The 16,832-nt window shown below is 34.6% G+C and overlaps 1 protein-coding gene across 1 annotated transcript; it reads right to left on the reverse strand.

The window, feature by feature from the left end:
- Window positions 1-7,914: 7,914 nt before the first annotated feature.
- LOC137018823 (adhesion G protein-coupled receptor F5-like) lies at window positions 7,915-9,611 on the reverse strand. The gene is made up of 5 exons (XM_067383543.1): window positions 9,461-9,611; window positions 9,171-9,346; window positions 8,911-9,081; window positions 8,628-8,769; window positions 7,915-7,964 (listed from the first exon to the last, which is right to left on the reverse strand). The coding sequence occupies exons 1-5, from the start codon at window positions 9,609-9,611 to the stop codon at window positions 7,915-7,917; spliced, it is 690 nt and encodes a 229-aa protein (XP_067239644.1).
- Between the last annotated feature and the right edge of the window lie 7,221 nt (window positions 9,612-16,832).

The following is a 16,832-nucleotide window of genomic DNA, read 5'->3' on the forward strand; positions in this document are numbered from 1 at the left end:
AGATAAATGCAATATAAACAAATGTATGTGGACACATTCGAAAATTGCAGTGTGGATAGATTTCATTAAAGAAGATAAATGTAAATGTAGTTTATCAAATTTGAATGTTCAACTTTGACAACCATAGTGTCCAAATAATACCTTTTTGAACAGTATAGCGGCATAGCCTATATTTTTATATTATATCACTGAAATCCTATGTCTTTTTGTTGTTTTGCTTAAAAAAATGTGTTTGTGCTGTCATTTTTTAAATAATAAATGTAAATATCCCTTAGTTTAATATTTTGTAAAGACATTCATTTATTTAAAAGCATAAATACATTTTGGGGCCACTGCAAGCCAGATTTGCACTTGCACTTCACAAATGAGGAGATGAGACAAATTTGAGCTATTCTTGACTTGGAACATGATTACAATTGTGCTACTTGGTAAACTGATTATAAACCTGTCAAGTATATATTTTTATAGTATAAGTATAAACTTTTTGTCATTTGAAGATCCAGTTGATTTTTTTCCTCTATGAAAGATAAAAGTCAGCTTTGTGTGCTATCAAATGAGAGATTTATATATAATTATAGATAATATAATTACAGCCTTACCTTCTTTAATTGGTGCAGTATTTTCCATATTTCCTAGTTTTAGCCGGACTGTGTAGGTTTCAGTACTGTTCTCGATGGAACATGAGATGGTAACTTTAGCGGTTGATGCTTCAGAGCAATCTGTAGTTTGTGGATTGCTTGTCACATTAATGACTTCTGGCAGCAATGCAATTTCAACAGGTGCCATGGCCATGTGAGCTATGTTCCCGCTGACAAAAAGGCAGCTGTATGTTCCTAGAATATCAAAAAATGAAAAAAAGTCACAATAATGTAACCCTGAAACCCTGTTTCACTCATGATTGCATTGAACAACACACCTGACCAGTATCCATTTGTCTTCAGTAGTTTGACTGTTGATAAAATTGTACAAGTATCTGACAGCGATACTTCACTCCCTGGTCCCAGAACCAACGGCACTTCTTCGTCTCTGGACATCTGCCACACGCACTTGCTCATAGCCTCTATACTGGTACAATTCAGCTGTTGTTCTGAATTATAACACACTTTTCCTGTAGGTGCCTCCATGTATACCATTCCTGTAAATGATAATAAAATACTGTAATGGTGAAAAGATTGGTAGGAATGGATCGATAGAACAAGTGATGAAAATATTGGTGTGGTTGCAGTGTTTTACCTAGAGACTTAACATTGAGAGTGTAAATGGTTGGATCTGCCAACAACGTAGAAATTATGCTTTGAACTTTGGGGGTGGAAAACACAGCACTGAGAGACACTGTGAAATTGTGAGCGTATGTATATGCCCCTGTTAATCTGTGTGACAAAAAACATGAGATTCTTGGTTACAAAAATGATTGGAGATGTTCAAAAGTTACGAAATGAACAAATGAAAAGTATTTCGAGTATTTATTATTACTTGATTTACTTTCAGATAATAAAATAAAAATTATATAAAAATGATAAGTAAAATATCTCACTGGGTGCCTTGCATAGTGAATGAGTTGAAGGCATTTAGCACATTAAAAGCTTTCAGCAGCTGAAAAGAAAATGGGTTAGAATGATGAGTAAGAGATTTGACATAATTGAATAAACAGCTGCTTTGAATTTCTAGTGTTACATAATCTTGCTTTATTACAAGGCTCTCTGAAATACTTGATTCTGTCAAGTTCATAGCGCCATCCAGCGGTAGATTTAAGTGTACGAATCACTCGAAACAACAAAGACTTGCGGCACCTGCTGGTCAAAACTGTGTAGGCCTAAATGTAACGAAAACGAAAACCCAAATATGTAATGGCACCTTTTACAAATGAACTGCAAATATTTTCATGAACGAGTATCTAGCTATGAAATGTAATCTACAAACAATTATGTTGCATTCACGCCATACCGATCGCCCCCAGGTGGCCGGGTGCAGTATAGGTCATAAACCCCGCCCTCTCCATGTATTCCAGTGGGACGTGAGACAAACTAAACAATTAAATTATGAATTATAAAGTTTTACAACATACATCATATTAGGCAGGTTTTTTTTATCACGCTGGTGTTCGTTGAAGTGTTTGTTCTTTAAATAAGTTTGATTAGTTATTTTATTCATTTATTTATTTATTTTTAATGAAAATAGAACTTACAAACAGAGCATAACATAAGACAGTGCAATCCACAGTGTGACATTAATAACAGGGGATCTGAAAATAATGTAATATTTTGAACATGTTAATGACTGTTTGTTTTTTAACAATTTCAGATAAGAGGTTTTATCTTAAAGGAACACTCCACTTTTTTTGAAAATAGGCTAATTTTCCAACTCCCCTAGAGTTAAACAGTTGAGTTTTACCGTTTTCGAATCCATTCAGCCGATCTCCGGTTCTGGCGGTACCACTTTTAGCATAGCTTAGCATAGTTCATTGAATCTGATTAGACCGTTAGCATCGCGCTTAAAAATGACCAAAGCGTTTTGATATTTTTCCTATTTAAAACTTGACTCTTCTGTAGCACCGGTGACCCCCTGCTTGCACAGGGAATGTGCCTTGCAACCATGGAGACATTTGTGAGAGACGCTGTGTAATATCATTGCACTGCTGCAGCCATGGAACGGCAGCAAAGTTCCTTGATTATTACGCCGGAATGAGAGTATAGTTCCTAGCCATATCAGCCTAGAAAATCACAACTTTTTATTTTCCGTCGGTCTTAGTACACGATTTAACTACAGAAGAGTCAAGTTTTAAATAGGAAAAATATCAAAACTCTTTGGTCATTTTTAAGCGCGATGCTAACGGTCTAATCAGATTCAATGAACTATGCTAAGCTATGCTAAAAGTGGTACCGCCAGACCCGGAGATCGGCTGAATGGATTCGAAAACTGTAAAACTCAACTGTTTAACTCTAGAGGAGTTGGAAAATTAGCCTATTTTCAAAAAAAGTGGAGTGTTCCTTTAAGGCAGGAACACACCAAGCCGACGGTCGGCCGTCGGGCAGTTTTTGTTCATCGGCTGACTAAGTTTTCTCTGTGTGATCTGCACCGTCGGCTGAAGTTGGTCCTCGACTGCTTTTTTTCGGCCAATTCGAAATGTTGAATCGGCGTCGGAGCTTGTCGGTCCGTCAGGCGATTTGATTATTCTGGGGTGCGTTTCCCAAAGCCAACCATCATCGCAAGTTCCGTCGTTACCAATAGAATTCAATGGAACTTGCGACCATAGTTTGCTAACGATGCTTTTGGGAAAGGCACCCCTGATTGGCTGTTCAGCTACTGCCACCTGCTGGTTTGGAAATGCATTTCATTTCACGCAGGTGCAGAACGGACGTGCTACTTGGTTGTCGACTGTTTAGCGTCAGTTTGGTGTGTCAGGCCAACTTTGGACACAGACGCTGCCGACGTGAGCCAACACCACAAATGAATCATTTGTTAAAATCATGACATATGAATCATTTGTTAAAATCACGTGACTTCAACACAAGCTCCGAACCAAAGAAATTAGTTAGTGTTTCGAAAGTGCCTATCACTAATAATACTGACGTAATGGTTATTTTGTTGCGAGGCTGATTTTTTTGTACGTTGTAGTGGACTATTTTATATATATACAGGTAGAATTATAGCCTGAAAACTAATTAAACAAAATTTAATCTCAAAACAACATTTAGGAGAATTCATGTTCATGTGAACATTCATGTTCACGTTTATTTATTTGGTGAGTAAGCGGGATAATGTACAGTCAGTGGATCGGTCATTAGTGCAAAAAAAAATCCCTATGTGTTGGTGTCCCAGTCACCCTGTGGGGCCCTATAAGGACCAGCTGACTGTACATTATCCCTTATACTATTAATTTCTGCAGCTGCTTACAGAAAGAGTTATCATTTCTCAAATGTGGAAATGCACACATACCATTGCATCGACTGCTGGAGAGCTACCAGTGAGCGTGCCAATGAGTGAAACTATAAGGATCACAGCAGTGAAACAATCATAAATATTGTCCGGAGGTGCAATTGTACAAATATTAAACAGACTTTAACTTAAATTTGTGCTATTTTTGAGAACTTACCGTTCACTTTGGGCAGACACAGAGGCGTGAAGTATGATATATTTGCCACACATTTATCCACGTTGCAGCATATATTTACAGAGTCGCACACAAAATTGCTCCAAACATAGTCTTGTCCACACCAGCATGTTGTATTTTGGCCAATTATCTCACACTCTACAAAAACACAATATCATAATGACTTTACAGCATATTTATTCTGTTTTGAAATGTAACCTGGTTTAATGATAATGAACATTTCAAAATAGACTTTATTAAACTTACCTGCTGCAATTTCAGCATTTGTGATAGTTATAGTTACCCCTCCTGTATCTAGAACGGTTCCTATAAGTCCAGGCAGATGGACTGCAACATTTAAGGTTTTATTCCCCTCAATCATGACCTCTGCCCAATGGGTCACATCTGTGGACCCTGAAAACATAAAATGTAAACTTATAGGCTTTATATACTGCATGCTTTATTTATGTGTGATGTAACTCTAAATATATTTTCTGGATTTTAATTGTGTGTGTGTGTGTGTGTGTGTGTGTGAAAAGGACTCTGGTTAAATGACAACTTACCCACATGTGAAGTCTGCTGGGTAACAAAAAAAGATAGTCAGTACTTTTGTTCTGCTTCTGCTTTTTTAGTAAACAAATGATCATGATGCGTAACAACAAGAATGGGATTCTTATGTGTTAAAAAAATATTGTACAGCATAGACAATAATGAATTAGCAGCTTGTAGATGATGACTATGGTTTTTAAAACTTAATTCAATGCCATGATCATCTGTCAGATCAGTGGAAATATTAATTTTGAGGGTGGTTATACAATATGTGGCAGTCAGGTGATTATTATTTGTTTTACTTAGGATAAAATCTATTATCTTGTATATTGTCTTTATGAATTTACCTGGCTAAAAATGAATAGTGCAGCAAAAAGGAGCATTCCTGCACCAGACAGTGTCTTGATCCTATTAGGGAGATTACATTGAAGACAGTCAAAACGTATGCTCTAAAATAAACTTAAAAGTGAAACCTTTCTTTGCACCTTAGTGAAATTGTTTAGACAAATATCTATTATTCAAATTCTAACTATAAAGTATATTACTATACACTGTCCCCTGGGGTCACATCATCTCTCACTTAATAAACTGCACCAAACCATAAAACACAACTTCGTCAAAAGCTACTGCCGTTCAAAACACCACCTACATACATTCACAAGCGACATTTTCTTTCAATTATTGTCAGTGAAACTGAAAAAAGATCTATAGTGCCAACAAAAATTATACATTTGTTTAAAGATTAAAAAAGAACACATTGCACTGTGTAATCACAACATTTTTCTTTTGTCAAATTAATGTGTTCAGATAACAAAATATATTGAGTTTCTGTTGATTAAACCAATCACCTTGGTTTAAACTAAAATTTTTAATTTCAGTGAGCTCAAAATTTTAAGGCAACCAGGTAACTTTTCCAAGTTAAACCAACAAATCTTTTTTTACAGTGTAACGATTAAAATGATTTGGTAAACAGACTATTCTATGAACACCGAAATTATATATATATTGCAAGATGAGAGTAATATGAGACTTTTTTTTTAACAGCATACCCTTAATAATAATAAAACCCTTTTTTTTTACTGCTATACTTTAATAATAGACAAAAGAATATATGGACATATGAACAAAAAAAAATAAAAATAAAATACTGACCTTACAATCTGCATTTTAAAAGAGAGGATCAGCAAGTTTTAAGCAATGCTATCTGTCATAACAACATGTTCCCTGTGAAGACCCAGTTTCTTGAGTGAGAGGGGGTGTTGAATGAAAATTTGGGACGAGTTGACGAATGCAGTGGGGGTGGCGAAAGCAAATTTACAAAGCTCTCTTTCACATTTGCATTTTACATTCTCCAAGTCCATAGGCCACCTGGATAAGTTAGCACACAATAGTCAGCTTCAGACTTTCCATTGAGATTTGGCTAGCAAATGTAGCTCAGAGCTGCATGCCTGCCTTGTCCAATTATGTTTGGTTAGATTGTCATTTGTGGCTGATTTAGATAAATCATTTTCATGTTTAAACCTGCAGTACTTTCAGAAATAAGACTTCTGGAAAGAGGTTTCTGAATGTCAAATACCAGGTGGCAGATATTTGTGTGATTGTTCCAATTCAAGCTTTCAAATTGTGTCCTACATATAGACACAATTCAAATGAACTTTTTGGTTATTTAAAATATACTAAAAAAGTGCCCATTTCTGCACACTGGAGAAGTAAAACACTGATTATATATGCACTCAGTTCAAGGTGAAATAGTATATTCTCATATGTTAACAGTAATATAAAATACATTGTATATTTTCTTTCATTTGTTGTTTGAAACCCCTGGTGATGTGGTTATGTTTCCCCGTTATTCTGACCACTACCCCATCTGGCTCATCTAACCCACACATGACTATGGTAATATGTGGTAGCACACACTGACCATGTTTATTCAGCATGAGGTGAAATCACTGAGCCTCATCATTTGGCTTTTGTGAAAAACATGAATATTGACAGTTGCGTAATGTTATTAAAAGACAGATTAAAAGTGTATAATGATTATAAGTTAATTAAAAGCATAATATTAAAAGTACCACTATTAATTTGTATATATGTTTTCATCAGAATTTCAACATAATTACATAAATTTAGTTAAATAATATTCAGGGTTTTAAAAAGATTAATTGTTAGGGAACACACTTGCAAATTAGTGTCTTGTTTTCTTTATAAGTATTTGTTTGTTAAATAAGCATCCATGGAAATGGATCTGTTTTGCATGCTCATTCAAAATGAGGAAACATGCCCATGAAGGTTAATAATTCCACTGAGGAAAGCAGGCAAAATCATTCATACATTTTCTATTATTATTATTATTATTATTTATATGTTCTATTCCTGCTCTATTTATAATATTGAAAGACAATGTAGCATTCTATTAAAAGCTGCAACACTCTGAGGTGACAAAGATAAATGACAATATCTGCTTTCCTATGAACATTTCATTTACTCTCTTTTCTGTTTTTATTCTCAGCTTTTACAATAGCAATAGCTTGCACATAAGTCAACTTTAGCACTCAGATTATGAGGGGGAGTGTTTTGAAAAGAAGTTCCTTTGGAAAAAGTTTCATTAGGTTTATCACAGACACAATAAACGAACCTGAAGCACCACAATTTACATCCTTACCAGCGTATTTTGACCACATGCTGAAACCTACATTGACGTCAAACCAGAGGCTAAGCAAGCAATGATTATCTTCTAAACGTGTAAACACATACATGAAGTAGACATATGCAAAATTCACACTGTGTGGTCATATTCAAATTAAAATCTGCTGTGGATTGGTGTTTGTTACAACAGAGACTGTCAAGGAAGTAATTAACCAATAGTAAATTTAAATTCTTCAATTAAAATAATTATATAAGCACTTAACAGAAATATTCATAGTTCTGTATTCTAAATTTAGATTTTATTTTTATTGCATTCTTCACTCTAAAAAAAGTCTGTACTGAATTTTCGCAGGTGCTTTACCAGTGTATTTTTTTTAACTTTTTTTTTTCTTAGCAGAAGAGTATCTATTGTTATAGTTTGAGCTGCTAAAATGATTACACCCTGTCTACACAAAGCCTGTCTACTACTGCTTCAGGCTGTATAGAATACATTGCTATGAGGGACTTTCACATTTTGTTCTACAACATAAATTGGGCACAGATGATGAATTGTAGTCCACTATAGTCTTAATATATTTGTCTGTACTTCCATGCATTGTGAAACTGTTCCCATGCTAATGAGTTGGTCTTTAGCAGTGGAAGGAGGTGGTGCAGGCCCAAATGTTAAGCTCAAATAATTCTGAATATGAATAAGAAGACACAGTGACTTATACTAAGAGGAAGCAAAATAAAATAAATTTTGCCACCTGATGTCACCTGTTGGAGTTTGGGTTCCTTGCCACCGTTGCCTTTGGCTTGCTTAGTTGGGGACACTTGACATTTGATATTCAACAATGTTTTTGATCACCATTGTATGCGAACTGAACTGAGCTGGATGATGACATCACTGTTTACTCAGTGCTGATATAGATAAATTAACTAAATGAATTCTTACAAGGGAATTAATCAATACTCAATTATTAAATAATCAATTATTAATAGACAGAATAGAACACCATAATAAATGTAATGACACCAAGTGGATAGCAAATCTCTAGAGGCTAGACCCATCCGATTACACCATTATTATTATAAAAATGTTTCCTTAATTAAATATCAAATCTATACATTTCTTCAATGCAGTTTACATATACTTGCATTGTAGAAAATGCTTTTGGAAAAGCTGTTTCATGATTAATTAAAACTATAGTTAATTATGCATTCATAAAAGAATCTGAGCCATTGGAGCAGTTTGAAGATGTAGTTGAGAAAAAGGTTGAGTTTGTCAGGTTTGATATTCCACTATATCTGTCTGCTACAGTTCTATTCAACTCAATAGATTTTTCATTAATTGTAAAATTGCCATCTGTGAGACGGTCACTTATACTCTCAACAGCGCTCAGAAGTGCAGTGCTGGTGTTATCTGTCCTGCTGTTATTGTTCAAATTGTTCCATGAGTTAACAGCAAAGTCCGAAACAAGGATATCCACAGTTTGAAGGAAAGACTGGAAATGAAACAGAAAATCATGTTTAGTACAAAAAATTTTCATCAGAGGGGATAATGAAAATTACTGTATGTACAAATATTTCATCATGATAAAAAGTTTAATTAGCCACAATTGACTGATGTCTTATACTGTACATACCTTCATCACAGGCGCATCGATGATAATGGTTTGTGCTGTACCAGCAATTTTTACAAGTATCTCAACAATTGTTTGGACAGTCACAGAAGACTGTGTTATCTCCTGATTATTCTGCACTGTAGCAGTACTGAGCTGAGCCACAACCACTGGGATGTCCTGTGGAGCCAAGACCTAAATAACACAGAAAAGAAGAAATGTAAATATCAGAAATATTTAAAATTACTTTTTTTTTTCACCAATACATAGAACATGAATATTACCTCAACTTGCTTTTCAATGTCTTTGATAACTTGAAGTATACAATTCCTGTCAGTTTCTGTCCATCGACCTGACGTACACTTATAAGTTATGGTGCCTTCCTTGCCTTTTTCACAGGGTCCTGTCAAAAGGTCACCCTCTTTTCCATCTCCAAGCGTTTCGTTTTTACAGGGCAATACTAGAATAAATAACAAACAAACAAACAAAAAAACAAGAAAACATTTATTTCTTTCAGACAGCTGAAACAGAAGAACATTCTGCTGCATCAAAGGATGAAAAACGGAAGGTTTACCTTGATTGACTTTATTGATAATGACTGTGCTCCGGCCATAAGACAAGCCTTGTAGTTCTGAGATCTTGAGTTGGCATGTAAAGGTTTCACTACTACAATCTGCACTCCTGATTTTATGCTTTAGGGTGATGCATCCCTTGTCTGATTCCATAAAAAGGTAATTAGAATCATTGAAATAAATAAATAAAACATGGTGAATTCAACAAAACTTGTCACTAATAATATATTGTCTGTCTGTAAGTTACAATCTGGAAGTGTCACTTCATCACCAGAAGGTTTTGGGGTCCACTCAACTTCATATTTTGTTTCACAGCATGTCAGTTCCACGGTCTGATCGATACACTGGAACTGTCTTTCACTTTTACCTACTATGATATTGGGAAATGGTTCAATAACTATATCTTGCCACTGAATGTAAGGTAAAGTCCTTGCTTTTTTACATGCATATCTACCTGCAAGTAAAATAAATAAATAAATAAATTATATGTATATATATATTATATGTATATATATATATATTGATAGGTTGATTAAAGTTGATTTATGTATAAAATATCTATTGGTTTACACAATTCTGTTAATTCAGTAATTTTTCTGACAGGGTTAGTTTAGTCAGGGTTAGTAAATTTCTTTTTTCGTGTCATTCCACACCCAGACCTTTGTTCATCTTTTGAATAAAGTCCTTATTTTTGTTTTGTTTTTGTGCACAAAAGTATTCTAGTTGCTTCATAACATTAAGGTTGAACCACTGTAGTCACGTTGACTATTTTAATGATGTTTTTACTACTTTTCTGAACCTTGAAAGTGGTAATTTCATTGTTCTCTAAGGAGGATAAAAAAACCTCTCAGATTTCATCAAAATATTTTAATTTGTGTTCTGAAGATGAACGAAGGTCTTACAGGTTTGGGATGACATGAGGGTGAGTAAGTAATGACAGAAATTTCATTTTTGTGTGAACTAACCCTTTAAATATTCTAAAGTTAAAAACAATGTATACTACACAACTTTTAAAATGTAAAACATATTTTAAAACTGTAGACATCACAAACTGGGCATCGATAAACCAAGAATCCCTAAAAAAGTATTATATTTAAAATACATTTATTTCTTACTAAATATAGTTTAAATAACATATTTACTGACATATTGCTTTAGACTTGGTAATAAAAATTATAATTAAACTTTATTTGGAGTATTTGTTTATTGCACAATGCACATTTCTTATTATTAAGCCTAAAATATTTTTTATTGTTACTATTAAAGGTACAATATGTAAAATTTTTGCAGTAAAATATCCAAAAACCACTAGCCTAGTGTTATATATTTTGTCCAGCTGATTACAAACAATATCTCTAATGTTTTCAACTACCTGTAAATCATGAGAAAATTCCCATTCTAAACAGTGACACGGGGCAGTGCGGTCGCCTGTCAATGACGTCAGTTACCTTTGTTACCGCCTTTACTGACGTAGAAACCAAATGACAACAGTGCCGTGGACAAATGCGGAAGTAGTGTCTAGCGTCCAGCAAACCACTAGTTGCTTCAAGCAGTTCCTTATTTACTTCTTGCACGTTTTATGATGGATTGTGTTACTTATTTATGGAACATAATTACTGTTTACCATCTGCCGCTTGTTCTGTCGACAAGGACAGCTCCTGTGAACTCATGACCGGAAAAGCGGAAGCGGCGCCGGCGACTGTGTCATAATAAAAGTCCCGCTGCTCGTGAGGCGTGTGTTGATCAATCGCTCCAGCTCCTCGTTCAGCTCCCGCAACACTCGCTCCTGCTCTGCTTCATACTACAGTAACGTTAATAATCGCATCCACGAACATGAGTTCTTCCAGACTCCAAGCCCTATTCTTTTGCACCGTCCGTTGATATGGAGACCAGGGGCGGAGCCAGACATTGTAAACATTCGGGGCTTAGCCCAAATCTATATTTGTCCAAAGACAATTTAATTTTCTATTAACAGCTTGTTGGATGTATCTCCTCTAGGGGGGTCCCGGAAAAAGTTTTGGACATTTTAAGGTTAAATGCATCAATCTGGTGCACTCTGGAAACTCAAAATTAAGAGCTTCAACCCATGAACAGTGTGCAAATTCAACAAAGAAACAGCATTAACTTGTACCTGGACATTAAAAAAGGTTCAAACATCTTTTTTTAAAAATACTTTTGTACTCATTTCTTTTTAAAAGATAAATCCTTGAGCTTTTATTTTGATCACCAGATCACCAGCTGATCGCGTGCGCAAATGTGCTCACTTCTCTTTAAAACACGCAGCACAGACAGACTGTATATATACTTAATCGCTATCTTTTGCTGTTTTATAAAGGCACAAAGCCATATCACAGTTTCGATTTTAGCTCATTGGCAAACGCAGTATGCAGTACAGGGTCATTAATGGGAAACACTGAATGAATGTATAGCTGATAAATGTGCTAAAGTTGTCATATCGGTTGTTATATAACAAAAACCCTTCCACCGGACCGAGCGAGAGTCTCGAAGCCTGCCGCTGCTCTGAGTGAGTGACAGGAGGCTTGGCTCTGTACAACTGCGGTGTGCGTGAACTCGCTGTCTGAGAGGAGAGAGAGAAAGCGCTGCAGGTATGGTCAGCAAAGAAATGTATTCTATAGGCTAGATTATTTTTAAGGTCTATTTTTACAGGCTGTATGCAGTATATGCAAAGCCAAAGCCAATGAAATAAAGCAACTTATGATTTCGGGGGTTTACATAGGCTATTGTCCAGTTTCATATTTGCTCAGTGACAGTCATTACATTCGGGGCTTGACTCAAAACATTCGGGGCTGAAGCCCCGGAAAAATCGGCTGGCGCCGCCCCTGATGGAGACCACATGTCCCAAGTTTCCGCTCTAAAACTTGGCGTTATCAAACTACGCCTTTGTTTTGAATAGGCTTCTAGCGACCTCTAGCGGAAAAAATATCACAAATTGTACCTTTAAGTATATTTATTTTTCACAAGGGATTACACACTAGATTTTAGAGTCATTAAGAACACAACAAATTAACTCAGAAACATGTGCCTTGTTGCTAGGAGATGTACAGCCAATGAAAAATGGAATCAAATGCCCTGCAAATGTTTACCCTTGTGAACAAAGATTAGATGGCAATTTCTTGATTCTGATATAAAGTATTTAAAATAAATAATTACAAAAAAACACACCAAAAAAAACCCCACCACCAACAACATTTGAATAATAATAATAAAAAAACTTATGAACACAACACTGAGTAAGCTGTTCAGTCTGTACACACTAGAAATAGCATTTTATCAAATAAAGATGAAGTAATGTTAATTATACTGGCTGATGCTGAAAATGTAACAAAAAAGAAAAAAAAAAAAGAAAGGCCAAATATAAGTAGATATATTACTTTCTGCCACCACAATGTGACTGACAGGAGTGAAGAGTCTATGACACTTTAGTGTGTTTTTTCTCTTGTCATTTTGTAGACTGAGCCTAGATCCCTGTCACTTTCACTGTATGGAAAAAAGTGGCCAATTATTTAGTATTTTGTGCTTCATGGAAGAAGAAAACTTTATTTATGAATGAACACAAACAATATAAAATACATAGTTGATCATTATTCATAAACCGGAGCAATTCTCAGCTACATTAAATCCCAAGGATTTGAGAGTGTTGGCAACCTGACTGTTTGCTTCTACAAATTCAGGGTTGTTGGGGCTGTTGGTTGATGTCTTAATTTCATAGTCTGCTATAATGCTACCAGGCCTTTGGAGCAACACACAATCCACAACAATGAGATGACACTGTATATTACAGTATATTACAACAAGCAGTAAAAACCAAAATGGACCTTTTGAGTGAAAGTATAGATTTTAGACCTTACCTGAAGCCAGTGATTTTTACTGAACCTTTTTTGAAGGTAGACACAGTTTTTTTATTTGTCTTCAATCTTTACAAAGTAAGAGTAACCACTGTACATTAGGAAGTGTACCTATTAGCCTACTGTACCTCTAATAAAAAATAAATAAATAAATAAATAAGAGTATGTGTCTTTAAGATGAAATTACTCTGTGGCAAGAACCAGAGACAAATAGACTAAACCTGAGCATACAGAAAACGACCATTCTTTGGGCTGCTCTCCTGTCATTAAACAGATATCTTTATGTCATATGGACAGTTAATTATGTACCTAATGTGATTAAGCATGACAATTAGTGATATATAATCAGATAAAAAATCTCTTTTTCAATACTCTCACTAATTAAACCATGATTTACATTTGTAGTAACATGAAATGGAAGAAATGTTAAATGAATAAACAAATTTGCCTAAAAAGTACTCAAAAGTACTCTACATTACTCTATTATAAACCTTGCATTAATCATCATGCCATCTAGATGCCAAGAGTTCAAACTGAACTGGAATTCTTCACAGTATTTTTGGAATGTTTTTATATTAAATTTTACTCAAATTGTAATTAAGCATAAACAATCAATATATTTTAAACACAATATATGAAATACCCCTGACTGAATTTGTTGAGCATAGCGTTGGTACCTTTCATTATTGGGGTCGTTCAGACTGGTATCAAAAACTTCTATTCTCATTGACATTTTAAGACAAAAAAGTTAATTTATTCATATGTTTCAGTCACTTTTACCGTTTACCCACCATAACTATGCAGCAGTACAAGGAACATCTATGGATTCAGGAAGCCAACATCCAATTCATTTATGACACAGAGAAGGAAAAAATGGGGCAAGTGTGGTGGAGGTTCGAGATCGATATCATACCCGCAAGAGAAGTCAGATGAGTACTTTTTTTAAGTTGATTGATAAAGTTTTGACAAAAGAAGAAGATCAAAAGGAGTTGTCAGAACGTTTTGTTAACATTCTCTTTAAGTTATGAAAACATTATTTTGGAATGTTTTCTAAACGTTCAAAACGTCCAGTTTTTTTAATGTATCAAGAATGTTTTTTCTTGGTTTATGTTAACGTTAGAGGAACATTCCATTCTATCATTTTGGAAATGTTATAAAAACGTTATTTTGTAATATTTTTGGAACGTTCAAATTAACTGTTTTTAAGAACGTTTTTTCTTGGTTTATGTGAACGATAGAGGAACATTCCATTCTATCATTTTGGAAATGTTATGAAAACGTTATTTTCTGAACGTTCACAACACCCTGCCCCGCTAGAAATTTTACGTTCCCAGAACATTCTCAAAACATCCCCACTGGTGTTAAGGACGTTGTCTAATAATGTTCCCAGAACGTTCAGAGACGGTCACGATGTGGAGCTCTTTTAAGGTTTGGGGGACGTTATTTGGCGGACATTCACATAACATTTAGGAAACCATATTTTATTTTTTATTTTTTTTTAGGGAACATCCCTGCTGCCCTCGTCAAAAATGTTGATTAATAAGAGTATCTGCTCAAACATAAACTTATTTTTCTTAAAAGTCTTACAAAAAAACAACAGCACATGCATGAGCTAATGTAACTGCTGTATCACTGCATCAGCAACTACACAGTTACTGTCTTTAAATAAAGCAACATGCAGTAGATCATCAGTGTTTCTGGATCATCACTGACTGAAGCTCAGGCTCTACTCTCCAGCACAATGGTGACACACAAAACTCAGATAACAGAAACAACATTAAACCCTAACAGATCTCTGCATCTTCACTTATTACAAACCACTCTGACTTTGTTTCTTTCATACAAATCTTCTTTATGAGGTGTTGATGTTTTATCAAATTTATAAATGTCACCGTTATGGAGGTAAGCGCTTGTTTTAGTTGAGCTCCTGATGACCATTTACATTTTGATTATTTTTCTCCAATTGTTGCAATTGTGTTGCAAAAAAAAGAAAAAAATGCATTGTAAAAAAGATTTTGTGAAAAAAATCTGATCATATGCATTTGATTGTTCATTGTTATTTTTCTCATCATACATTGGCCTTATTCTCTGGTCTCTGAATATTGTATTTTCTTTCATGTAATTATAGTCCAATGATGGTTTATAAAATCCTGCCATGCTTTGATATTTTGAAAGCTTTCATTATTGGGCAGAAATTATTCAAGCAGTATCATACAGATTCACACATACATCAAGATTCTGTATATGATCCTCAACAATGGTGACAAAATTAACTCTGAACATCACAAAACAGCTACTAAAGTCACAAAAAAGATTTTGTTTAGTGTTACCATCGTTGAGGATCATACGCTGATTCATGATGTCTGTGTTGAAGTTTGAATAAAAAGCACTCCTCAAAACTCTTGTCTGTATGAAGAATTAAATATAATAAAGCATTAATAAAACTAACAGTTAATACATTCACAGCTTGAGGCTTTAGTGATGATGACTAAATCATCAGCACTAAACAACTCAATTCATCAGACCAGAAGTTTTCTTGCAATTATTGCTATCACTATCATGTCTTGATAACACAGTAAAAGCAGCCAGAGAAAATCTTATGTTATGTGTCAAGAATCAAGAGCCGATCTAAAGCAAACGCTCACCTCTATAACGGTGACTTCAAACTTTATTATTTTCTATAAAACACACACGCAGAAGGTGATGTTCTCGTGACCTTGTTCAACTTTGCCTAAATGTTCTCTAAAAGTGACAAAAATGCTGACATTTTACAGAACATTTGTGACATAAACGTCCTCTTTTGGTAATGAAAGTGCTGCAGTTCAAGGTTCCTTATATGACTTTAGGGGGACGTTCCAATTTGGGTCATTTTATGGTCACATAAGAACGTTCAAAACATTGAACTTCAAAAACATTTAGCAAATATTAATAACATCATAAAGACATTACGGCTACAGCAATGTTGTTCTCACAACGTTTTCTCTATATAATGTTCATTATGTACATTGTTCATTATGAACATTCATTATGTACAGATTACAATGTAAGGACACTTTTTATAAACATTGTACTCAGAACGTATTATGATAACATTATGAAAACATTTAGCAACTAATAATAACATTAAAAGCATGTTCTCAGAATGTTATCCTAAGAACGTTTTCGCTCAACATTATGAGAACATCAGTCAAGTACAAATAACGTGATAACGACGTTTCAAGAACGTTGTTATGAGAACGTTTTTGGTCAACATTACGAGAACATCAGTCGAGTACAAATAACATGGTAAGAACGTTCCAACAATGTTGTTCTAAGAATGTTTCCTCTCAACGTTATGAGAATGTATTTTAACTATGAAAACATTATAAGAATGTTCTTGAAACATTATTTTAGAAATGTTTATTTCTAACATTTACAAAACTTTAACATAACGTTAGTGAAAGTTATGGAAACGTTCCCTGTTAGCTGGGCAACAGGGCCTTAAAATCAGACAGCTCAGTCAGCATGC

Source organism: Chanodichthys erythropterus, chromosome 4 (assembly GCF_024489055.1).
Source record: "Chanodichthys erythropterus isolate Z2021 chromosome 4, ASM2448905v1, whole genome shotgun sequence".
NCBI lineage: Eukaryota > Metazoa > Chordata > Actinopteri > Cypriniformes > Xenocyprididae > Chanodichthys > Chanodichthys erythropterus.